General features: G+C 65.1%; 2 protein-coding genes across 8 annotated transcripts in view; one reads left to right on the top strand and one right to left on the bottom strand.

The window, feature by feature from the left end:
* Positions 1-255: 255 nt before the first annotated feature.
* CELA3B (chymotrypsin like elastase 3B) lies at positions 256-6,019 on the bottom strand. 4 transcript variants are annotated; one of them, XM_041419517.1, is made up of 9 exons: positions 5,897-6,019; positions 4,150-4,299; positions 3,997-4,073; positions 3,808-3,905; positions 2,596-2,730; positions 2,385-2,521; positions 1,453-1,598; positions 1,223-1,375; positions 256-328 (listed from the first exon to the last, which is right to left on the bottom strand). In XM_041419517.1, the coding sequence occupies exons 2-9, from the start codon at positions 4,190-4,192 to the stop codon at positions 311-313; spliced, it is 807 nt and encodes a 268-aa protein (XP_041275451.1). In that variant the 5' UTR covers positions 4,193-4,299; positions 5,897-6,019; the 3' UTR covers positions 256-310. The 4 variants fall into 4 exon arrangements, with proteins under 4 accessions (XP_041275451.1, XP_041275452.1, XP_041275450.1 ...); XM_041419518.1 differs by having other exon boundaries at positions 5,939-6,007; XM_041419516.1 differs by lacking the exon at positions 5,897-6,019 and adding an exon at positions 5,524-5,617.
* A 1,256-nt stretch (positions 6,020-7,275) lies between these two features.
* Positions 7,276-24,453, top strand: part of HSPG2 (heparan sulfate proteoglycan 2) — a 41,664-nt gene continuing 24,486 nt past the window's right edge. For 2 of the 4 annotated variants that reach the window (XM_041419407.1, XM_041419409.1), the window contains exons 1-29: positions 7,317-7,400; positions 11,823-11,952; positions 12,780-12,863; positions 12,986-13,051; positions 13,295-13,404; positions 13,491-13,549; positions 14,172-14,332; positions 14,523-14,648; positions 15,139-15,381; positions 16,559-16,678; positions 16,751-16,882; positions 17,850-17,994; positions 19,400-19,548; positions 19,628-19,774; positions 19,838-20,001; positions 20,072-20,248; positions 20,672-20,868; positions 20,945-21,092; positions 21,181-21,308; positions 21,378-21,464; positions 21,583-21,641; positions 21,715-21,782; positions 22,227-22,367; positions 23,054-23,230; positions 23,329-23,508; positions 23,683-23,801; positions 23,877-23,988; positions 24,067-24,180; positions 24,260-24,387. In XM_041419407.1, coding sequence (XP_041275341.1) covers positions 7,341-7,400; positions 11,823-11,952; positions 12,780-12,863; positions 12,986-13,051; positions 13,295-13,404; positions 13,491-13,549; positions 14,172-14,332; positions 14,523-14,648; positions 15,139-15,381; positions 16,559-16,678; positions 16,751-16,882; positions 17,850-17,994; positions 19,400-19,548; positions 19,628-19,774; positions 19,838-20,001; positions 20,072-20,248; positions 20,672-20,868; positions 20,945-21,092; positions 21,181-21,308; positions 21,378-21,464; positions 21,583-21,641; positions 21,715-21,782; positions 22,227-22,367; positions 23,054-23,230; positions 23,329-23,508; positions 23,683-23,801; positions 23,877-23,988; positions 24,067-24,180; positions 24,260-24,387 — 3,731 coding nt within the window. In that variant the 5' untranslated portion in view covers positions 7,317-7,340. Of the gene's footprint in view, positions 7,401-11,822; positions 11,953-12,779; positions 12,864-12,985; positions 13,052-13,294; positions 13,405-13,490; positions 13,550-14,171; positions 14,333-14,522; positions 14,649-15,138; positions 15,382-16,558; positions 16,679-16,750; positions 16,883-17,849; positions 17,995-19,399; positions 19,549-19,627; positions 19,775-19,837; positions 20,002-20,071; positions 20,249-20,671; positions 20,869-20,944; positions 21,093-21,180; positions 21,309-21,377; positions 21,465-21,582; positions 21,642-21,714; positions 21,783-22,226; positions 22,368-23,053; positions 23,231-23,328; positions 23,509-23,682; positions 23,802-23,876; positions 23,989-24,066; positions 24,181-24,259; positions 24,388-24,453 lie in introns of all 4 variants that reach the window. The other 2 variants (XM_041419406.1, XM_041419408.1) reach the window with 2 other exon arrangements.

The following is a 24,453-nucleotide window of genomic DNA, read 5'->3' as shown; positions in this document are numbered from 1 at the left end:
GAGTGTCTGAGGCTCCCCATCCCTGTGGCACCCGGGTACTCATCCCTGTGGGATCTGGGTGTCTGAGGGTGCCATCCCCACGGCATCTGGGCACCTGTCAGTGTCTATCCCCATCGTGTCTGAGTACCTCTGGGTGTCCATCCCTGTGACACTGGGCACATCGGGGTGCTCCCAGAACTATCTGCTGGTAATGGTGCAGCCCCAGACCCCTCCCCAGCACAAGGACCACAAGGACACAGTGGTGCCAGCAGTCGTGGTTTATTTGCCTAATGCTAGGCTGGGGGGGTCGATGACAAGGACGCTGCCATGCTCAGTTGTTTCTAATGGTCTGGAAGGGAGAAGCTTCTCAGACAGGAGGACAGTACCCCAACACCTGGACACCCCAACACTCTAATAACCCAACACCCTGGCACCCCATCACCTCAGCACTATGGCATCCCAACACCCCAGGAGTCTGGCACACCAGTGCCCAGCAGCTCAGCGCCACAGCACCATGGCTCCCCAGAACCCAGAGCCCTGGTACCCCATCGCCCTGACACCCCCATTCCCTGGGACCCCAGAACCCAGCACCCTGGTACCCATCACCCCAGAGCTCTGGCAAACCTTTGTCCTGGCAGCCCAGCAACATGGCACCACAGAGACCTGGTGCCATGGTACCCTGACTCCCCACCCCCTGGCCCCCATTGTCCTGGCATCTCAGCAACTCAGAGCCCTTTTTCCTCAGCTCCACAATACCCAAGCACCCCAGTGCTGTGGCACATCTGTGCCCTGGCACTTTGGTACCCCACTGCCCTGGCACCCAGCAGCCTGGTACCCTGGCACTCCAGCATCCCAGCACCCCAGAGCACTTTTACCCTGGCACTGTGGCACTGACAGCTGGTACCCCAGCACCATGGCACCCTGACAGTTCCATCCTCTGGTACCCCAGCATCAGAGCACCCCAACCCTCTGCACCCAACAATCTGGTACACCAACACCCCGGCACCATGGCAGCCCAGCAGCCTGGCCCCTTTTCCCCCTGGTGCCCCGCTACCCCAGCACTCCAGAGCCCTGGTACCCCATTGCCCTGGCAACCAGTACCCCGATACGGCATCCCAATTCCCCAGCACCATGGTACCCAAGTTCCCTGGCATCCTGACACCATGATATCCCAATTCTCTGGCACTCTTGCACCCTGACAACCCAGGATCCCCTTCCTTTCCCCCTGGCAGCCTGTGCCCACCTCTTCAATCCAGTCCTCGAAGGCGGACACGCGGGTGAACACCGTGGGTTTCTTGGCGGCATTGCAGCCCAGGGCCGACACGAAGCTGGCGATGCCGTGGACCTCCCAGGTGCCATCCTCAGCCTGGCAGTTCAGGGGTCCCCCGGAGTCGCCCTGAGGTGTGGGATGAGGCAGGGTCAGCACCACAGGGGGCCCGGGATGTGCCCCCCTCCCCCCGGAGCAGTACCCACATTGCATCCAGACTTCTCAGCGCCGCCGGCACAGATCATGGTTCGGCGGATGGCCAGGACGCCCCACCAGTCGGGCTGGGTGCAGTGCTCATAATCCACCACGGGCAGCTCTGCCTGCTGCAGCCGGTCCGGCAGCGACCCCCCAGCTGTGGGATCCGAGTACCCGGGATGTGCCCACGGCGCCCCATCCATCCATCATCCATCCATCATCCATCCATCATCCATCCATCATCCATCCATCATCCATCCATTCATCCATCATCCATCCATCCATCCATCCATCCGTCCATCCATCCATTCATCCATCATCCATCCATCCATCCATCCATCCGTCCATCCATCCATTCATCCATCATCCATCCATCCATCCATCCATCCGTCCATCCATCCATTCATCCATCATCCATCCATCCATCCATCCATCCATCATCCATCCGTCCATCCATCCATCCATCCATCCATCCATCCATCCATCATCCATCCATCCCCCATCCATCCATCCATCATCCATCCATCCATCCGTCCCTCATCCATCCATCCATCATCCCTCCATCCCTCCAACCCTCCCTCCACCTCCCCATTCATCTCCCCATCCGTTCTCTATCCCTCCACCCAACCCTCCCTTACCTCTGCATCCTGCCACCCCTTCAACCATCTCCCTGGCCATCCCTCCCTCCATCTCCCCATCCCATCCACCCCACATCTATCAATCCCTCTATTCATCCCCTATGTCCCTCATCCCCTCTCTCCATCTCCCCAGCCATTCCCCATACATCTCCCCATATGCCCGTCCCCCATCTCTCCCTCCATCTTCCCATCCATTTCCCCCTCCATCCCTCTGTCCATCCCTCTGTCCATTTCCCCGTCCATCCCTCCGTCCATCCCTCCTGCCCTCCGCAGCCCTCCCCGGCTGTCCCTGCGGCCAGACGCACTGGTGAGCAGTCCCCAGCCGCTGAGCACGCAGGGGTACCCGTTGGGCAGCACGGAGCCGGCGGGCGGCAGCCGCCCCACTTGCACCTGCGCCGAGAGCACGGCCGGCCGCTGCAGCTTCATCAGCGCGATGTCATTGCTGCGCGCAGGGACACGGGTCAGAGGGGCGGCCGGGGGGCGCGGCGTCCCCAGCCCCCCAGGGACCCCGCTCACCCGCAGGCCGCGCAGAAGCTGAGCCACTTGGGGTGCACGAAGATGTCGTCGGAGTTCACGGGGATGCTCTGCTCGGGGCCCTCCCCAGTGCTCCTGTCGTACTCGCCCAGCACCACCTGGTAGGTGCGGGATTTGCTGCCAGGAAAGGGGGGGATCAGCGCTTGCGGCCCCCCCTCGGCATCCCTCCTGCACCCGGGACCCTTTCACGCACCCAAACGCTCTGCTCTGCGCCCTAAATCCCCGTCCTGCACCACTCCATGCACCAAGTCTGCACCCAAACTCACCTCTCTGCACCCTGAACCCCATCTTCTCTGCACCCTGAAACTCTTCCTGCACCAAACCCTCCGCCCTGCACCTGAACCCCCACCCTGCACCTCCCCGTGCACCCGCCCTGTGCCCAAACTCACCTCCCTGCCCTCTGAGCCCCTTCCCTGCACCCACTTTGCACTTCTCACCCCATCCATGCACTCCTTAACGCATGTGGCAACCCCTCCCTGCACCGGGAATGCCCTCCCTGCTCCCCGAACCCCGTCTTGCACTCAGGACTCCCTTCCTGCACCCCACTGCACCCCTGCTTTACCCAGGACCCCCTGTACCCCGATGAACCCTCTCCATGCACCCATCCCTGCACTGCAGCACCCATCCCTGTGCCCCACATCCCCTCCTGCACCCCTCCCTGCGCCCCACATCCCCTCCTGCACCGACCCCTGAGCCCCACATACCCTCCTGTGGCCCTTCTGCACTCCCTTCACCCCAAACTCCCACTACACTCACCTCTCCACCTGTACCCTTCCCTGCACCCCTCCTGCACTGACCCCTGCACCCTGCACCCCTCCATGCACCCCTCCATGCACTCTGGTGCCCTTCTGCACCCATCCCTGCACCCCACACGTACCCCTGTATCCACTTCTGCAACACGTACCCCAACACCACTTCTGCACCCCAACACCCATTTCTGCACCCCGCGTCTCCTCCATGCAGCCCTCTGCACTCCTCCCTGCCCCCCAGCCCCATCCCACAGCCCCATCCCACAGCCCTCATTCCCTATCCCATCCCGCAGCCCCATTCCCTATCCCATCGCGCAGCCCCATTCCCTATCCCACCCCGCAGCCCCATTCCCTATCCCATTCCCTCTCCCATTCCCTATCCCATCCCGCAGCCCCATTCCCTATCCCATCCCGCAGCGCGGTCCCGCAGCCCCGGTGCCCTCACGAGATGCAGTGCGCGGCCGTCATCACCCAGTTGGCCGCGATCAAGGTGCCCCCGCAGGTGTGGCGGAAGGTGCCGTCCCGCTCGTACTGCAGCGAGATCTGGGGGGGAGACACCGCTGGGTGCCACCGTCCCCCCACACGGGCGCCGCTGCCCCCGTCCCCCTGTCCCCGTGTCCCCCTGTCCCCTCACCTGCCAGGGCCAGCTGTAGGGCTCCGCATCTTGCCCATTGACCACCCTGGAGTCCGGCAGCACCGCGGCGCGAGCACCTGCAGGACACGGCACCGTCACCCACCGGGCACCCACCCGAGCCGCGGGACACGGGGGGGTCAGGGGACACCTCACCGCCGGCCACCAGCAGCAGGACAAGGCTCAGCATCGCAGCCATGGCTCAAGTGTGGCTGTCCCGGGCACCCGCCGGCCTTAAATCCCCGCCGGCACCGGAGCCCCAAGGGCACCGCTGGGAACGGGCACCCGGTGCCCAGCTGGGTCTTGCTGGGGGTTAAACATTAACCTTGGCCTTGGGGGGACGTGGCACTGGCACCCAGCCACTGGGGACCCTACAGATCCCAAACCCCCTGTCCCTGCTGCTGCTACTGCCCCGTACCCCCAGAGTGCCCCATGGCCACCCCAGGCCCTCTGGTCCCCCAGGGCCCCCCACAGTCCCTCTAACTGCCCCATGCCCCCCTTAGCCCCCATGACCCCGTGCCCCCCACAGTCCCCACATCCCTCTGTGTGCCCCACAGTCACCTCTGTGCCTCCCAGAGCCCCTGCGACCCCCTGTACCCTCCCAGCCACCACAACCACCCTGTGCCCCCCTGGCCCCACATTCCCTGTGCCCCTGGTGGCCCCTCAGACCCCTCTGCCCTCACACATCCCTCCCCACCCCTGGGCCCTGGAGCCCCCAAGCCCCTACAACCAGCCCTGTCCCCCCATGTTCCCTGTGCCTTTGGTGTGCCCACATGGCTCCTATAGCCCTCACGGGCTCAGTGCCCCACACACCCTCCCCTCCTGGACCCCCAGAGCCCCTACAGCCATCCCAGGTCCATAGTCCCCATGTCCCTGGTGTCCCCATATGGCTCCTACAGCCCCCATGGACTATATGGGCCCATATATCCTTCCTCCCAGACCCCCAGAACTACCCCTGTGCCCCACAGCCCCCTGATCACCTCTACTGCCCCCACAGCCCCTTCCAGCCAGCCTTGTGTCCCCCCATGTTCCCATGGCCCCTATGGCATAGGCACCCCCTCCCACAGCCCCTAGTGCCTGTGCCCCCCATATGCCCCTGGTAGCCCACTCTGCCCGCCCCTGGCCCTCATACTCACCCCCCTCCCAGAACCCACAGCCCTTACAAACACCCCTAGACCCTTTAAACCCCTGTGCCCCCAGAGCCCCCCTATATCTGCCATGCTTCCTGTGTTCCCCATACACCCCCCTACTGTCCTGTACCCCAAGGACTCCCACAGCCCCCCTGCACCCCTATTGCCCCCCCGTGTCACTTTATGCCCCTGGTGCCCCCCACAGACCCTATAAACCTCAGTGTCCCCATAGGCCCTCACCCTTGGTACCCCCATAGCCCCTATAGCCCTTCACAGCTCCTCTAATTCCCTTGTGCCCCCCATAGCCCCCCCACTCCCCGGTACTCCCGGAGCCCCCCCCATGTCCCCATTGCTCCCAAACTTCCTCACGTGCCCGGGGGGCTGTGGGGTCCCCACGCACCCCAGAAGCCTCGTGGAAGTTCCCACAGGAGTTCTCCATGCCCCTCCAGTGTCCCCATGCACTCCCATGACCCTGTAGAAGTTCCCAGGGGTGACCCCTGTGTCCCCTGTGTCCCCATTAAGTTCCCAGGGGTGTCCCAAGGTGTTCCCACGTGCTCCCACATCCTTGTAAAAGTTCCCAGGGATGACCCCCATTTTGTCCCATGTCCCCACAACAGTTCCTGAAGGTGCTCCACAGTGTCCCCACGCACCCCTTGTCCCCATAAAAGTTCCCAGATGTGCATCCCCGTTCTCCCCCCACGCTTGTGTTCCCCTAGAGTTCCCGGGAGTGTCCCACGGTGTCGCCACGCAGCCCCGTGTCCCTGTGCTTGTACCTGTGCAAATTCCCACAGCTGCCCCATGGTGTCCCCATGCACCTCCAGGTCCCAGGAGAAGTTCCCAGGAGCGTCCCACGGTGTCCCCAAGCACCCACGTCCAGAGGTGCCCACCCGTGTACGCCCATGTCCCCACACACCCTCACGCCCTCCTGGAAGTCCCCAGGGGTGTCCCCCCTTGTCCTCAACACCCGTGCCCCAGTTTAAGTTCTCAGAGTTCCCCCCTGTGTCCCCCCGTGTTCCTGCAAAAGTTTCCAGGGCTGTCCCCGATACCCCGTACCCCAGTGCAAGTTCCCCGGGGTGTCCCAAGGTGTCCCGGCACCCCCGGGTGTCCCCCTGGGTCCCCCTGCTGTCCCTGCAAGAGCTCCCAGGGGTGTCCCCTGTGTCCCAGAGCAAGACCCCAGAGTTGTGCCCCGGTGTCCCTGCGCCCCTCCGTGTTCCCCGTTCCCCGTGTCCCTGCAAATGCTCCCCGGGGGTGTCTCCCCGTGTCCCTGTAGAAGTTCCCAGGGGTGTCCCACGTGCGTCCGTGTCCCAGTGCCCGTTCACAGGGCTGTCCCCGTGTCCCCGTGCCAGTTCCCGGGAGTGTCCCCGTGTCCCAGTGCCCGGTCCCAGGGTGTCCCAGTGTCCCTGCACAAGTTCCCGGGGCTGTCCCCGTGTCCCAGTGCCCGTGCCCGGGGCTGTCCCCGTGTCCCAGTGCCCGGTCCCAGGGGTGTCCCCGTGTCCCAGTGCCTGTTCACAGGGTGTCCCCGTGTCCCCGCACAAGTTCCCGGGAGTGTCCCCGTGTTCCAGTGCCCGGTCCCAGGGTGTCCCAGTGTCCCTGCACAAGTTCCCGGGGCTGTCCCCGTGTCCCAGTGCCCGTGCCCGGGGCTGTCCCCGTGTCCCAGTGCCCGGTCCCAGGGGTGTCCCCGTGTCCCAGTGCCTGTTCACAGGGTGTCCCCGTGTCCCCGCACAAGTTCCCGGGAGTGTCCCCGTGTTCCAGTGCCCGGTCCCAGGGTGTCCCCGTGTCCCAGTGCCCGTGCCCGGGGCTGTCCCCGTGTCCCTGCACAAGTTCCCGGGGCTGTCCCCGTGTCCCCGTGCCAGTTCCCGAGAGTGTCCCCGTGTCCCCGCGCCCGTTCACAGGTCTGTCCCCGTGTCCCAGTGCCCGTTCCCGGGGCTGTCCCCGTGTCCCCGCGCCCGTTCACAGGTCTGTCCCCGTGTCCCAGTGCCCGTTCCCGGGGGTGTCCCCGTGTCCCAGTGCCCGTTCACAGGGCTGTCCCCGTGTCCCCGCACAAGTTCCCGGGGCTGTCCCCGTGTCCCCGTGCCCGTTCCCAGCGGTGTCCCGCCGTGTCCCCGCCGCCCCCCCGTGTCCCCGCGGGCGCGCGCTGCGCGGCCCCGCCCCGCGGGCCGNGGCGCGGCCGGAGCGGAGCGGGGCGAGCGGAGCGATCTCGGCGGGGCCGCAGCGGCGATGGGGCGGCGGGGCCCGGCGGCGCTGGGGACCCTCGTGCTGCTGGGGACCCTCCTGGGGGTGAGTGGGGCCGGGGGCCCGGGAGCGCGGGGGGCTGGGGGTCCCCTCGCCGAGCTGGGAGGTCCCGGAAAGGAGTTGGGGGCCCCGGAGTTGGGGTCCCGCGAAGGAGTTGGGAAGCTCTAAAGGATCTGGGGTACCTGAAGGGAGTTGGGGTCTCTACCCGCGGACTTTGGGTCTCTTAAAGGAAATGAGGTCCCTTGCAGGAGCTGGAGTCTCCCCCAACGGAGCTGGAATCCCCAAATGAGTCGGGGTCCGGGGAGCTGGAATTCCTTGTGGGAGTTGGGGTCCCCTACAGGAGTCGGGGTCCCCGGAGCGGGAATCCCGTAGAGCAGTTGTGAGCTCCCTGTGGTTTTGGGGTCCCTTGAAGTACTTTGGGGCCCTTAAAGAAGTTGGGGTCCCCACACGGTTTTGGGATCTTCTAAAGGATTTTGGTACCACGGAGCTGGGGTCCCCTAAAGGAGTTGGGGTCCCCTAGGGGAGTTAGGACCCCCTCCCCGGAGTTCGGGATCCTTGTAGGAGTTGGGGTCCCCCACGGAGTTTGTGTCTCTTGAAGGACTTGAGATCCTTGTTATCACGGAATTGGGGTCCCCCAGGACACCAAGGAGATGTGGGGGTCCCTGTTCCTCAAGGGATTGGGGTGTCCCCCCTGTACCAGGGGATTCCTGACACCCTGCCCCCCTCCCTAAGGGACTGGGGGTCCCCCCCTGCACCGGAATCACGTGAAGACCCCAGGGCCCACCCTGTCCCATCTGGGAATTGCAGTGGCCCCCCAAAGGAGAGGTGGGGTCCCTCTCCCGTGCGCTGCCCCATCTGGGAATGGGGTGTGTGGGGTCCCCCTCCCTGTCCTCTGTGGGGCTTGAGGTCCCCCTGGGGCTGGGGGTACATGGGGTCACCCACCCCTATACCCCTGTGGAACTGGGGTCCCCATGACCCCAGTGTGAGGGTCCCGCTCGGGGGGGTCTCCATCACCCCACCCTGTTCCTTCAGGGAGTTGGGGTCCCCCATGACCCCAGAGTGGGGATGGTTCCCATCACCCCATAAATCCACCCATGGTGGTCCAGCCCCCCCTCGCCCCCACACCCTGCCGTGGGTGGGGGTCACTTACAGGGGCACTTACATCCTGCTTTTGGGGTGCCCCCCGCCCCCCCGTCCCAGGGGGGTGGTTTGGGGTTGGGCGGGTGCCCGGGGTGGAGAACAGAGGGGGCCTTGTGCTCGAGGCCGTGCTGGCAGCGCGGCCCCCCCGCTGTCCGTGGGGCTCCCACCCACGTCCGGGGGGGCTGGCGGGGACAAAGGGGGGGGATCCCCACTTTACCATCCCCCACCCCCCATTCTGCTGAGGCACAGGGGGGGATTTGGGGACCGAGCAGCTCAATCCCCCCCCTGGCCGGGATGCTGGGCCGTACATCCCCCTCCAAACGCGTGAGGGGGGGGGGGGGTTCCCAAGCGGCCCACGGAGGGGTTTGGCGTGGGGTGGGGCACGGGGGTGCCACCTCCAAGGGCTGCGAAGAGTTAATTTGGTGGGGGGGAAGGGGAGGGCGAAGCAGGAATGTGCGATAAGATCACCCTGCCCGGGGGGAAGGGCTGGGGAAGGGGGGGACACCCCACGCACACCTCCCGCGCTCCTGCACACGCGTGTGCCCGGGGCACGCACGGGGGGGGGCACGGCCACGGCCGCTCTGGGGACCCCGCGCTGCTGGGGAGGCTCCTGTCACACCTGGGGGCATTTGGGGACACCTGGGAGCATTTGGGGCTACCTGGGGGCATTTGGGGCCGCCTGGGAGTGCTCGGGGGCACTCGGGGACCCTCCGGGCCCGCAGCGCACATGGCCTCTTGCCTTCGGCTCTTTCCCATCGCCAAAGATGGCCCGGCAGGGATGAGGAGGAGGAGGAAGGCGGGGAGGAAGGTCAGCTCAGACGCTGGGTCCATGCCAGGACTCCTGGGTTTCCCCCTCGCCATGAAAACCTGACACTCCCCCTAAAAGTCCTGTTATCCCACAAAAGAACCTACTCCCCCAAAAAATTCCCCCCAGAAAATCTGTCTATCCCCCCAAAAAACCCCATCTCCACCCCCATATCCATCTCCCCCCCAAACCCGTTTTCCCCCCAAAAAATCACATATCCCTTCCCCCAAAAATCCATTTTCTCCCCCAAAACCCATCAACCCCTCCAACTCATCTCCATTCTCCAAAATCCCTCTCCCTGCCCAAAACCCCACCAATCTCCGCGCAGAAAATCACCCCCCAAAAACAGAGTCTCCCCTCCAAAACCCATTTACCCCAAACCCGCCCGGATCGGCCCCCCCAGCCCGAGTCCTTTCGGGATAAATTAGGCAATGCCAGCAGGGAGGAATGCAGGGGGGAGGGGGGAGGGCAGACACATATTTGGGGCCCCCCTGCCTGCCCGGCTGTGGCTTTGACCCCGCAGCTGTTTCACCCCCAAATCCCGGGGGCGGCTGGGGGGGGTGGGGGGGAGAGCAGCTGTCTCTGCCCCCCCCGGGACCAGCGTCCCACCAGCTGTGCTGGCAGCCCCCCCAAATCCTGGGGTGACCCCCAGCTGGGGGTGGCTCGGTCCTTGGGAACCCCCGGGCGGGGGGAGCAGGGTTTTTTCATGGGGAAAGCACCTTTTAGCATGACCTTGGGGGAACAATAAGCCGGGGGGGACTGCTATTAATAACCCCCCCCGGTTATTATTCTTGTGCTGCGTCACCTCCTCTTCCTCGCCCGGATGAATTAACGGGGGGGGCACATCCAGATTTGGGGGCCACTTCGAGATTTGAGGAGCCACATCAGATTTTAGTGAGGGAACATCCAAACTGGTGGGGGCGGACATTCAAACTGGCGGGGGCACCCAAATAAGGGGGGTGTGAGGTGTTCCCCCAATTTGGGGTGCAGTTTGGAAGCGGGACGTGGGCAGGGTGGCGCTTCCTCAACCTCCTCTTCCTCGCCTCCCTCCCCCCAACTTTTCCCCAGAGTGCGGGGCAGGATTTGGGCCGGGGAGTGGAAAATGTGAGCGGCGGCGGGGCCGTGGCGTCCGGCCGGGCGCGGTGCCCCGGCGGCAGCGGGGGGGACCCGGGTGTCCGGGGGGGCCCAGGCGTCCGGGGGTGCGGGGCCGCGGCGCGGAGAGGCTTCCGGTAACCGGAGAGGGGGATTGTCCCCGACCCTGCGCGGACACCGCCGGACACCCGACACGCAGCTGCCCTTCCTCCGGCCGGGCTGGGGCTGCGGCGCCGGGGCTGGGCACCCACGGGCTCGGTGCACGAGTGGGGGGCGATTTCAAGGCACGCAGGGGCTGGGGAGCAGGGGCTGGCACCCACGGGCTCGGTGCACGCGTGGGGGACACGGTGGCGGAGCCCCCGCACGCTCGGTGCGGGTGCGGGGGCTGAGCAGCCACACGCGTGGGGACGATGGCAGAGCCCCCACACTCGGGGTACACGCGTGGGGATGTGGGGCCGAGCACCCGCACGCTCCGTGCACATCTGGGGAGCAGCACAGCCGCCCCAAGCACACACGGCCTCGTGCCTCAGTTTCCCCTTGCACGAGGGCCGGGCTGACACCCACGAGGGGCCTCCCCAGCCAGACCCCTTGGGGTGCTGGGTCTCCCATCCGTGTGGCCGCGTGCCCCGCGTGCCCCCCCCGTGTCCCCCCGTGTTCCCCCCGTGTCCCGTCCCCCCCAGCGCCCGCCTAATCCCCCGGCGCTTGTTTGCACAGCAAAGTGCTGCTGCGACGGATTCCTGCCGGGGCCGGGGCGGGGGCACCCGGGCGCCGCACACGCGTGTGCCCGGCCCCGCGGGCACCGGGCACGCCCGGTTGGGGCACACGCGTGTGCCAGGGCGCGGGTGTGGCGGTGCCAGTGTTCGTGCACGGTCACCTGTGGGTGTCTGCCGATGTGCGTGCGCTCACACGCGTGCACGGCCGGCCGTGGACGTGCCTCGGTGCTGGTGCGCGCAGGGAGCGTGCAAACGCGCGTGCACAGCCACGTGTCACCGTGCACGCGCGTCCCCGTGTCCGCTCCCCGCGTGTGGCGGCGCACGCGTGTCCCCGTGTCACTGAACGCGCCCGTCCCCGTGTCAGCGCACACGTGGAGCAGTGCAAACGCGTGTGCTCACGCTTCCCCTGTCGCTGCACACGCGTGTGCACACCGGGCTCCCTGGCACACGCCCCAGGGCCCGCACATGCGTGTCCCGGTGCCGGCAGTCCCGGTGCCGGTGATCCCGGGCCAGCGGTCCCCGTGCCGGTGATCCCGGGCCGGCAGGAATGCCGATGGTGTGTGATGAGCTCATCCCGCTCCCTTTTCCCGGTGACGCCATCGCACAGCCACGCACCCCCACCCCCGTCCCCCCCGGGTGACGTGTCCCGCGGGTGGCCCCATCCCGTGGTGGCCCTGTCCCATGGTGGCCCCATTCCACGGTGACCCCGTCCCGCAGGTCACCGGCGGCAGCCGCGGCTGGGCCGACGCCTTCCCCGAGGACACGGTGGCCGACCACGTTGGGGACACGCAGGGACGGCGCTACTACCGGCACCTGTCAGATGACGAGGACCTGGTGGCCTCTGGAGGTGAGGGGACAGCAGGGGCACCAGGGTGGGTGGGTCCTGATGCCACCCTGGGTGCCACGTGCACAGTCCCCACTGCAGATGGCACTGGGACCTGGGGGTAAAGTGGCACCAGCTGGGTCGGTGCCACCAGCAGTGGGAGTCACTTTTGCTGAATGTCACCATGGGTGGGTGTGACATGAATGGGTGTCACCAGGTGGGGAGTGTTACCGTCAGCTGGTGCCACCGTGGGTGCCACTCGCTCAACTGTCCCCATTCCCAGATGGGAAATGGACCTGATGGCATCCAGCACTAAGGTGGCACTGGACACGTGGGTGCCACCTGGATGCTGCTTGCGCTGTCCTCATTGTGGTTGATGCCACTTGGACTGGTGATAAGGTGGCACTGGGTGGGTGGATGTCACTGTGAGTGAATGCCACTCATGCTGCCCCCATCACAGATGCCACCAGGATTTGGTGGCAGATGGTGGCAGAGTGGCACCGAGTGGATGAGCGTCACCGTGGGTGAATGCCACCATGAGTGGCTGTCACCATGGGTAGATACCACCCTGAGTGCTCCCATGTTGTCCCCAGGGCAGATGGCACTAGGACCTGGTCTCATCTGGCAGTAAAATGTCACCAGGTGGTGGCTGCCATGGGTGTGTGCCACCCTGGGAGCGTGGCACACATGTGGATGCCCCCCTGGTGCCACCACATGGCCCCCATCATGGGTGGCACTGGGATCTGGTGGCATTTGGTGGCAAATGTGGCACTGGGTGCCACCATGGGTGGGTGGGTGCCCACACATGGGGACCCGCGGGCGGGTGCCACCCTCACGCTGTGCCCCGGCAGATGGCAGCGGGGAGGATGGCAGCGGTGTTCCCTGGCCACCGGCAGTCACGGCCCCGCCTCTCAGCAGCGGGCTGGCACCCACCGGTAAGGGGACACTGGATGGCACCTGGCCCCGGGCTGGTCCCTGCTGGCACCGCTCTCAACCTCTGTCTCCTCTTCATCCTCCTCCTCCTCTTCCTCTTCCTCCTCCTCCTCCCTGGGGGCAGCGCCCGGGCCCCGCCCCGCGCCCGCGGGCATGGTGGTGGCCGAGCCCGAGGACGACCCCCCGATCAGTAAGTGACACTTTTTGGGGCCCCCCCTTGCTGCACCCCCACTTTCCTTCCTCCTGTGCTTTTTTGGGTGGGATCCCAATCACGGGGTGGGGGGGGGAACGACACAGCCGGGGAGCAGAAGGAACATCTGGATGGGAGGGTCACAGCTGGGTGAGGGTCACAGGGGGGGATTTTTTGGGTGTGCAGCTGCCACCCCCCCAGTTTTGGCACCCCATGCCCCAACTCTGGCACTCCCCACCCCAGTTTATTTCCGGGCGCTGGTGAACTTCACCCGCAGCATCGACTACAGCCCGCGGCTGGAGGACCCTGACTCCGAGGAGTTTCGGGAGATTTCCGAGGCCGTGGTGGATACGGTGAGGACTGGGGGCACTCGGGGGGTGCTGGGGTGGGGCGGCACCCAAGGGACCACCCTGAGCCCTCATTTCCTGCCCCCCAACAGCTGGAGTCAGAGTATTACAAAGTGCCTGGGGAGCAGGTGGTCAGCGTGGTCTTCATCAAGTGAGTGGGGGGCTTGGGGAGCTTTGGGGGGCTGGGGGAGTCCAGACGGGCTTAGGGGGTTTGGGAGGGCCCAGAGGGTTTTGGAAGGTTGGGAAAACGGGGGTCTGGGGGAGCAAGGCATCCTCTGGGGAGATTTTGGGGTGCAATGAGGAATTTTTGGGGTGCAGTAAGGAGCTTTTGGGAGTGCAGGGAGGTTTGGGGGATGATGGAGATTTTTGGAGGAGATGGAGCAGATTGGAGGTGAAGGGGATGTTTTGGGATCCAATGAGAGCCTTTTGGGGTGCAGTTAAGATATTTTGGGGTGCAGTGAGGAAGTTTTGGGGTGCAATGAGGGGCTTTTGGGAAGACAGAGGTTTTGTGGGTGTTGGGGTGGATTGGCGGTGATGGGAATGTTTTGGGGTGCAAAGAGGGGCTTTTGGGTTGCAGTGAGGACATTTCAGGGTGCAGTGAAGAGCTTTTGGGAGTGCAGGGAGGTTTTGGGGTGACGGAGGCATTTGGAGGTGATGGGGTGGATTGGAGGTGATGAGGAATTCATGGGGTGCAACGTGGGCAGTTTGGGGGCTCAGGGCTGATTTGGGGGTGCAGCGTGGCTGTTCTGGGATGCTGACCCCTTGTCCCCCAGGCAGCTGGACGGGGATGTGTTCGTGGAGCTGGACGTGGGCTCCGAGGGCAACGCGGACGAGGCGCAGCTCGGGGGGGTCCTGCGGGACCTGCTGGCCGGCGGCTCCATCGCCTCCTACCTCACCTCCCCCCAGGGCTTCCAGTTCCGTCGCCTGGGAGCCGGTGAGCCCGGGAGGGGCTCTGGGGGGAGCCTGAGGGGGTTTTGGGGTGCTCTGGAGCAGCTTGGGGCCGGAGGCCTCAGAGCACCACATCCCAACCCGTGTTGCTCTGCTGGCTCATGTCCGGCTGAATTCGGGGGTGGGGGGATGTTTTGGGGTGACCCCCTGACCGTGTGCCCCCTCCCTGTTCCCAGTGACCCCCCAGCCACGCGCTTGCACTGCGGGGGAGTTCTCCTGTGGGAGCGGGGAGTGCGTGGCCTTGGAATATCGCTGCGACCGCCGGCCCGACTGCCACGACGCCTCCGACGAGGAGGGATGTGGTGAGGCACCGAGGCACCCCGGAGCCTCCTCTGTCCCCAGCAACCCCCCTGCCCCCATTCCCCCCCCCATGGCCCTGACACCCCCCCTCTGCACCCCCTCTCCTGCCTGTAACCCTCCCATAGTCTCCTCCTGTACCCCCACTTCTCCCTTTAAACCCCCTGCCCCTTATTTTACCCCTACACCCCACAAACATTCCCTGCAACCCTTTTTGCCTGTATACCCCCTCATACTCTACTGCACCCTCATTTCCCCCCAACCCCCCTGCACCCATGAACACTCCCCACACCCCTTTTGCCCGGTATACCCCTCTATACCACTCTGCACCCCCATTTCTCACTTTAATCCCCCTGCACCCCAATTTTATCTCTATGCCTCCATAAACACTCCTCACACCCCTTTTTTCCCCATATAACCCCTCTGCACCCCGGTTTGCCCCCACAACCCCCCATAAGCCCCCCTTGCACCCCCCCCTNTTTTATCTGCCCCCAGAGCCCTCCCCACGGCCGCCCCCCAGCACCGCCCGCCCGGCCACCACTCGCCCACTGAGCACTGTCCCCGTGGGCACCACCCCAGCATCCCCCCTGCGCCCCTTCACCCCACGGCCCCCAAAACCAACGGCCAGGGGGTGCCAGGGGGGCGAGGCCGCCTGCAGGGACGGGCGCTGCGTGCCCCGGGACTACCTGTGCGACGGAGAGCGCGACTGCCCCGACGGCTCCGACGAGGACGCCTGCGGTGGGTCCTGGGGTCAGCGGGGCTTTGGGGGGCTCTGCCTGCACTTCAGCAAAGCCTCGGACACTGTCTCCCGTGGCAAACTCCTGGAACAGCTGGCAGTCCACGGCTCGGGCAGGGTCACTCTGATGGCCGGGCCCAGGAGTGCCGGGAGGCGGTGCAGTCGGTGTCGGGTCACCAGATGTGTCCCCCAGAGATCCGTGTCGGGCCCAGGCCTGGTCAATATCTTTACTGATGATCTGGGTGCAAGTGTGGATCTGCAAGTGGTTGAGGGTTCTGCAGAGGGACCTGGACAGGCTGGATCCAAGGGATGAATCCATTGATGTGATGTTTAACAAGCCCGAGTGCTGGGCCCCGCACTTTGGCCACAACAACCCCTGCAGCACTGCAGGCTGGGGACAGAGGGGCTGGACAGCAGCAGGAAGGGACCTGGGGGGACTGATGGGCAGCAGGCTGGACATGAGCCAGCAGTGTGCCCAGGTGGCCAAGAAGGCCAATGGCTCCTGGCCTGGATCAGGAATGCTGTGGCCAGCAGGAGCAGGGCAGGGATTTTTCCCCTGTGCTCGGCGCTGGTTGGGCAGCACCAGATCAGGAATGGTGTGGCCAGCAGGAGCAGGGCAGGGATTCTTCCCCTGTGCTTGGCGCTGGTTGGGCAGCACCACGAGTCCTGTGTCCAGTTCTGGGCCCCCAATTTAGGAAGGACATGGACGGGCTGGAGCGTGTCCAGAGAAGGGCAACAAGGCTGGTGAGGGGTCTGGGACACAAGTCCTGTGAGGAGCAGCTGAGGGAGCTGGGGGGCTCCTAACCCTGGAGAAAAGGATGCTCAGGGGGGACCTTATCTCTCTGCAACTCCCTGAAAGGAAGGTGCAGCCCAGTGGGGGCTGAGCTCTACTCCCAGAGAACCAGGAACAGGATGAGAGACACAGCCCTAAGGTGTGCAGGAGTGGTGGGGGTTGGACATTAGGAAGAAGCTCTGCACAGAAAGGGTGATTGGGCATTGGAAGGGGCTGCCCAGGGAGGTCATGGAGTCACTGTCCCTGGAAGTGTTTAAGGAAAGCCTGGATGTGGCACTCAGTGCCATGGTCTGGGTGACAAGGTGGTGTGGGGTCACCAATGATCTCAAAGGTCTTTTCCAACCTGATTCTGGGATTCTGGGTGCTGACCTGCCCCGTGCCCCCAGGCACCCCGTCCCCGTGCGAGCCCAACGAGTTCAAGTGTGCCAACGGGCACTGCGCCCTCAAGCTCTGGCGCTGCGACGGCGAGAACGACTGCGGCGACGGCTCCGACGAGAGCGACTGCCGTGAGTACGGGGGCTCGGGGACGCCCGTGGGGACACGGGGACACAGCTGACACCATGCTGTGACCCCTGCAGCCACCAAGGCGCCCGGCGCGGCGTGTGGCCCAGCGGAATTCCGGTGCGTGTCCAGCGGGAGCTGCATCCGAGCCAGCTACCAGTGCGACAGGGAGCCCGACTGCCCCGACCGCAGCGACGAGGTTGGATGTGGTGAGTGACACTGAAGGGGACAGCGCGGCAGGCAGGGGACACGGGGACCAAGGCTGGGCTGGGGGTGCTGTGCCAGGGGTGCTGTGATGCTGGGGGCGTGTGGTGCTGTGGCAGCAGGACGGGGACACTGTGCCCAAGCTGTCCTCGGGATACGGGGCTGTGTCTGAGCTGTGCCAGGGACCCTCTGCTGTGACACCAGGCTGGGGACACTGCCCGGGGGGCCTTGTGCCAGTGCAGAGGGCTGGGGACATTGTGTCATGGTACCAGGCTGCTGACACTGTGCCTGGGGACATTGTGCCGTGGCACTGGGCTGGGGACTCTGTGTCTGAGCCAGTGCCACAGGACCATACTGGGGGCACTGTGGCACTGTGGCACGGTGCTGGCGGCCACACTGGGGACCCTGTCCCGAAGCTGGACTGGAGACAGTGCTAAAGAACCTGTCCCCGGGTGGATCTGGGGTGGCAGTGACAGTGTCCCCATCTTCCTGTGGTGCCACGCAGAGCAGATGGTATCAGTGGTGGTGACAATGACAGGGTGGCAGTGGCAGTGTCCCTGTTCCCTGGGGTGCCAGCGGGGCAGGTGGTGCCGATGGTAGTGGAGGTCCAGAATGACGGGAGTGACAGTGACAGTGTCCTTGACACCTGGGGTGGGTGGTGACTGCGCCAGTGGCCAGTGGCGGTGGCAGTGTCCCTGTGCTCCGGGGTGCTGTGCGGTGTGGGTGGTGCCGGTGACAATGATGGGGTGGCGGTGGCAGTGTCCCTGTGCCCCGGGGTGCTGTGCGGTGTGGGTGGTGCCGGTGACAATGATGGAGTGGCGGTGGCAGTGTCCCTGTGCCCCGGGGTGCTGTGCGGTGTGGGTGGTGCCGGTGACAATGATGGAGTGGCGGTGGCAGTGTCCCTGTGCCCCGGGGTGCTGTGCGGTGTGGGTGGTGCCGGTGACAATGACAATGACTGGGTGGCGGTGGCAGTGCCCCCACAGGTGGTGACGCTGCCGCGGGAGTCGGTGAGGGCGGTGCCAGGCCAGACCGTCACCTTCACCTGCGTAGCCACCGGTGTCCCCACCCCCATCGTCACCTGGCGCCTGAACTGGGGACACACCCCCAGCAGCCACAGGTGGGCGGGGCCTAAGGGATGCTGGTTGCGGATTGGAGGAAGGGGCGCAGCTTGCTATGGGAGGAACTTCTGATTGGGTGTGGTCTGTGATGGGAGGAGCTTATATTTGGGGTGGGGTCTGTATGGGCGGGGTTTGTTTGGGGCTGAGGTGCTGGGGCGAGCCTTGGGGCGGGGCTTCTGTGCAGGGTGTGGTCTGAGTGGGCAGGGGTTTGGCAAATGGGCGTGGCCAGCAGGCATGTGTGACTGCGGTGGGCGGGGCTTTAACAATGGGAGGGGCTTGAGGTTGGGGCGGGGCCGGGTGTAAGTCGGTCAGGCAGAGGGAATGGGATCCTGTGCTGGCTGGGCACTGGGTGTGCAGGGCACTGGGTGTAATGGGTGTGCAGGGCAGCGGGTGTGCAGGGCACTGGGTGTGCGGGGCACTGGGTGTAATGGGTGTGTGGGGCACTGGATATACGGGGCACTGGGTGTAATGGGTGTGTGGGGCACTGGGTGTAATGGGTGTGCAGAGCACTGGGTGTAATGGGTGTGCAGAGCACCGGGTGTGGAGGGCACTGGGTGTGTGGGGCACTGGGTGTAATGGGTGTGTGGGGCACTGGGTGCGCAGGGCACTGGGTGTAATGGGTGTGTGGGGCGTAGCCACCGGTGTCCCCACCCCCATCGTCACCTGGCGCCTGAACTGGGGACACACCCCCAGCAGCCACAGGTGGGCGGGGCCTAAGGGATGCTGGTTGCGGATTGGAGGAAGGGGCGCAGCTTGCTATGGGAGGAACTTCTGATTGGGTGTGGTCTGTGATGGGAGGAGCTTATATTTGGGGTGGGGTCTGTATGGGCGGGGTTTGTTTGGGGCTGAGGTGCTGGGGCGAGCCTTGGGGCGGGGCTTCTGTGCAGGGTGTGGTCTGAGTGGGCAGGGGTTTGGCAAATGGGCGTGGCCAGCAGGCATGTGTGACTGCGGTGGGCGGGGCTTTAACAATGGGAGGGGCTTGATGTTGGGGCGGGGCCGGGGGTAAGTCGGTCAGGCAGAGGGAATGGGATCCTGTGCTGGCTGGGCACTGGGTGTGCAGGGCACTGGGTGTAATGGGTGTGTGGGGCACTGGGTGCGCAGGGCACTGGGTGCCAGGTGTGTGGGGCACTGGGTGTAATGGGTGTGCGGGGCACTGGGTACCAGGTGTGTAGGGCACTGGGTGTACTGGGTGTGCAGGGCACTGAGTGTGCAGAGCCCTGGGTGTGCCAGGTATCAGGTGGTGTGGGTGTGCAGGGCACTGGGTGTGCAGGCTATTGGGTGTACTGGGTGTGCAGAGCCCGGGGTGTGCCAGATGCTGCGTGTGCTGGACACAGGGTGTGTGTGGCTCCTGGGTGTGCCGGGCCCAGCTTGTGCCAGGCTCTGGGTAGCAAACGTGCCCCACAGGGTCTCGATCGTGAGCGAGGCTGGGCAGGGCACCCTGACAATCCAGGATGTGAAGGAAGCTGATCAAGGCGCCTACACCTGTGAGGCCATCAACACCCTGGGCATGGTGTTCGGCATCCCTGACAGCATCCTCACCGTCACCCGCCCTGGTGAGCGGCCCCTCCCCTCTCTGTGCCACCGATCCCACCGTGGCACTGTCACCATCACCCACTGTCTCATCTCCCACAGGGCCATGTCCCGAGGGCCACTTCCAGGTGACAGGGACATCCCGCTGCCTGCCCTGTTTCTGCTTTGGCGTCACCACCACCTGCCGCGCCACCACCCGGCACCGCCACCGCCTCCAGCTGCGCTTCAACCGCCCCGACGACTTCAAGGGTGAGCTGTGGGGACAGGGGACGGGGCAGGGGACACAGCAGGGGCTGAGCGTTTTCCTTGCAGGTGTCAATGTGACGGTGCCGGCAGCGCCATCCGCACCAGTGCTCTCGGCCACCCAACTCCATGTGGATGTGGGCACCGAGGAATTCCAGCTCCTGGACCTGTCCCGCCGCTTCCTGGCGCTCGATGCCTTCTGGGCACTGCCAGAGCCCTTCCTTGGGGACAAGGTGATGCCGGGGTGGGGTCAGGGCTGGGCACTCCAGTGGCATGGCCGCTGACAGCCCGCTGTGCTGCCAGGCGGACGCCTACGGGGGAGCGCTGAGCTACGGCGTGCGGTACCGGCTGGGCCGGGGGCCCCCCGAGCCCACCACCCACCCCGACGTGCTGCTGCGGGGCCACGGGAGGCAGCTGCGGGCACGTGCTGGTGACACCCAGCCAGACGTCCTCAACCGGCGACACGTGCCCCTCACCGAGGTGGGTGTGAGAAGGGGTGGTGGTGGTGGGGAGGTGATGCCAGTGGTGATGGATGAGTGATGCTGGGGATGGGTGGGTGATGCTGGGGAGGGATGAGTGATGCTGGGGGTGGGTGGGTGATGCTGGTGATGGGTGGATGATGATGGTGGTGGTGATGGATAAGTGATGCTGGGGATGGGTGGGTGATGATGGTGGTGGTGGGGAGGTGATGCAGGTAGGGAGTGGGTGACACTGGTTATACTGGTGGGTGGGTGAATCCAGGGATGGGTGGGAGATACTGATGAAGGGTGGGTGATAGCAGTGGCGGGTGGGTGGTGCTGGTAGCAATGGTGCTGATGATGAGCACTGGTGCCGGTGGTGGCAGGTGGGTGATGCCAGCATTACCATCACCCTGCTGTGACACTGCTGTCACCGTCCCGGCAGGACCACTGGGAGGATGAGCAGGGTGCCCCAGTGAGCCGGGAGCTGCTGCTGCTGGTGCTGCAGGGGCTGGAGGGCATCTTCATCCGGGCGGTGTATGACGGGCGCATGGCCAGCGTGGGGCTCAGCAACGTGGCCATGGACATCACCAGCACTGCAGACACCGGCCTGGGCCCGGCTGGCGACGTCGAGGAGTGCAGGTGAGCACTGGCAGCAAGGTCACGGGCTCAGTGCCACTGCTGCTGTGATGCCACTGTCACACCGCTTTGTCCCCAGGTGCCCCGTGGGCTACACGGGGCTGTCGTGCCAGCGCTGTGCTCCCCGTTTTGAGCGGGTGACGAGGGGACCCTACCTGGGGACCTGCTCCGGCTGTGGCTGCCACGGTCACTCCAGCACCTGTGACCCCGTTTTTGGGCACTGCTTGGTAAGGAGTGAGGGGTTGATGGGGTGACAAGAGGACAGGGACACAGCACAGGATCACCACTCCCCTGTGACTTGTGTCCCTCTCCCAGAACTGCCAGCACAACACGGAGGGTCCCCAGTGTGAGAAGTGCAAACCTGGCTTCTTCGGCGATGCCACCAAGGGCACAGCCACCGCTTGTCACCCTTGTCCCTGTCCCTACACGGAGCCATCTCGCAGGTGGGTACCGACCCCAGGGACCTGCCCCTGATGTCACCGCCCTGGTGTCACTGTCATTGTCACGCACAGGTTCTCGGAGTCCTGCTTTTTGGACACAGATGGTCAGGCCACCTGCGACGCCTGTGCCCCTGGATACGCTGGCCGCCGCTGTGAGAGGTGGGTGGGGGGTCCCTCCCCATAACCCCCCCATTGGGGGTCCCTCCCCATAACCCCCCCACCTGACACCCCCACCCATCACCCACCTATCACCCACCTGTCCCCCACCCATCCACAGGTGCGCCCCAGGCTACGAGGGAGACCCCATCCAGCCAGGTGGCAAGTGCACCCCGATTGGTGAGTGGAGGGTGCTGGTTGGGGGGTCCCTGCACCCTTGGGTGCCCCCCACCCTCACCCTCGCTGTCTGCAGGCCAGGAGCTCGTCAAGTGCGATGCCCGCGGGGGCCAGGACGAGGCGGGTGGCACTTGTCGCTGCAAGGTGAGGACAGGGGGCTGGGGGGACAGCAGGGCAGTACTGGTGGGGAAAACGGGGGGCAATGGGGGGCTGGGTGTTGCCATCCCCCACTGCACCAGCCTGGTCCCAGGTACCCAGTCCCTGCCCTAGCATCTGTCCTACCTCTGCCCCATGGCACCCCGTCCAGATCCCCTGAGGCAACAGTCCCACCCTCCCATAGTACTGAGTCCTACCCCCGTAGCACCCAGTCCAATCCCTGGGGTGCCCAGTCCAATCCACCCAGCACCAATGACAACCATTCCATCACCCAGTCCATCCCCAGTGTGACCCAGTCCAATCCCCCATAACACTCAGTCTGACCCCCCATGGCACCCAGCTGCTCCCTGGGGTACCCAGTCCCACCATCCCACCCTCTGCAGCCAGTCCCACCCATTTCCCTGCTCACCCCTGCCCGCCCTGTGCCCCCAGCCCAACGTCCGTGGCCGGCTCTGTGACTCCTGCGCCGCTGGCACCTTCCACCTGAGCGCCGCCAACCCCGCGGGCTGCCTGCCCTGCTTCTGCATGGGGCTGTCCCGCTCCTGCGCCAGCTCCGCCTGGCACCGCCACCAGGTACCCGCGGCACGGGACAGGCTGGGACAGGCTGTGCCATCCTGGGCCATGGTGTGCCATGCCTTGTCATTGTCTTGATGTGCCATGCCATTCCATGCCATGTCTTGTCATTGTCTTGATGTGCCATGCCATTCCATGCCATGCCTTGTCATTGTCTTGACATGCCATCCTATGCCATGCCATCCTATGCCATTCCATGCCATGCCTTGTCATTGTCTTGATGTGCCATGCCGTGACATGCCTTGTCATTGTATTGATATGCCATGCCATGCCATGCCATGACATGACATGCTGGACTATACTATGTCGTGCCATGCCATGTTGTGCCATGTCTTGCCATGTCTTGCTGTGTTGTGCAGTGATGTGCCATTATACGTTGTGTCGTGCCATATGGTGCCATACCATGCCATGTACTGTCACGATACACGTCACCATGCCATGTCATGGTCTGTGGTGTTACACTGTGCCGTGCCATGTTGTGCCAGGCCATACCATAATGTCATGTCACCCATGCCATGGCATGCTGTGTAGTGCCATGTCATACAACATGCATCTTGTGCCTTGTCGTGTCATATAGGGCCATGCTGTGCCAAGTGATGCCATGTAGTGCTGTGTAATGTCATGTAGTGTTCTGCCATGCCATGTAGTGCCATGCAATGCCAGGCCCACCACAATCCCTCTCCCAGGTGCTGCTCAGCTCTGAGGACTCTGCGCCGCTGCCCCTGGCCAACCTGTCGGGGGCACAGCTGGTGGGAGCCGTGCCACACTTCGTGTCCCCGCGGGAGCTGCGCTTCGACGCCTTCCGAGAGCTGCCCCGGGGTGTTCACTACTGGGTGCTGCCTGCACCCTTCACCGGGGACAAGGTGACACAGCCGCTCCGGGGACACCTCTGTGCCTCTCCGTGTCCCCACTGCCCAGTTCGGGGAGCAGGTGGCCCGAGCCATGCTGAATGTCCCCACAGGTGACAGCGTATGGCGGGGAGCTGCGGTACACGGTGACACACCGGGCCCCGGCTGGCGCTCCCCTGCTCCCCCGGCACCCTGACGTCCTGCTGCAGGGCAATGGGATCCTCCTGGAGCACTTCTCGAGTGCCACCCCCCCAGCTGGTGTCCCCACCACTGTCACTGTGCCCATCCGTGAGGTGAGAGGGGTCCCTGTGTGACACCCAGCGAGAGGGGTCTTGGAGGGGGGTCAGACCGGGTGCTGGGGAGGGGCTGGTCTGGGGGCCCCAGGGGTCAGACTGGCTGCCATGGGGAGGTCACCTGGATGGGTGCAGTGCGGGATGGCACCCCCATGTCACCCTGGTGTGGCACAGGGCGCCTGGCGCCGCGCAGATGGGCACGATGCCACCCGTGAGCACCTCCTGATGGCCCTGGCCGACGTGGACCTGTTCATGATCCGGGCGTCCTACTCAGAGCAGCCAGAGGAGAGCAGGTGAGCTCCTGGTGGAGTCAGGAGGGGACACAGCAGGGTGGCAGGGCAGTGCTGACTTCCCCTCTGGCCCTGCAGACTGGCCGATGTCACCCTGGACGTGGCAGTGCCACATGCCACCGGCCGCCCGCCTGCGCTGGAGGTGGAGGATTGTGCCTGCCCCCCTGGGTACCGCGGGGCCTCGTGCCAGGTGAGACCCTCGGGTCCCCTCACTGCCACTGTGGGGATGCTGAGCCGTGTCCCACCCCACTGCCACTGTCCCCTCTAGGACTGTGACACCGGCTACACCCGCAGCAGCGCCGGGCTCTACCTGGGCACCTGCGAGCCGTGCCAATGCCATGGCCATGCCAGCGAGTGCCACCCTGACACCGGCGTCTGCCAGGTCAGCTGGGGACACCCAGGGGACTTCCCGGGGGCCCCCATGGCGGGGACACAGATGCCATCACCCCCTTTCTTTACAGGGCTGCCGGGATCACACGGAGGGTCCCCAGTGTGACAAGTGCCAACCTGGCTACTACGGCGATGCCACCCGGGGCACCCCGGGTGACTGCCAGCCCTGTCCTTGCCACGGACCCCATGGGGACACCCAGTAGGTGCCATTCCGTGGTCTGTCCTATCCCTGAGGACACTGACTGGGTGTCACCTGTGCCTTTGT

The sequence above is a fragment of the Onychostruthus taczanowskii genome, unplaced genomic scaffold (assembly GCF_017590055.1).
Source record: "Onychostruthus taczanowskii isolate IOZ18803 unplaced genomic scaffold, ASM1759005v1 scaffold61, whole genome shotgun sequence".
NCBI lineage: Eukaryota > Metazoa > Chordata > Aves > Passeriformes > Passeridae > Onychostruthus > Onychostruthus taczanowskii.
This window is presented reverse-complemented; position numbering and strand designations above follow the sequence as displayed.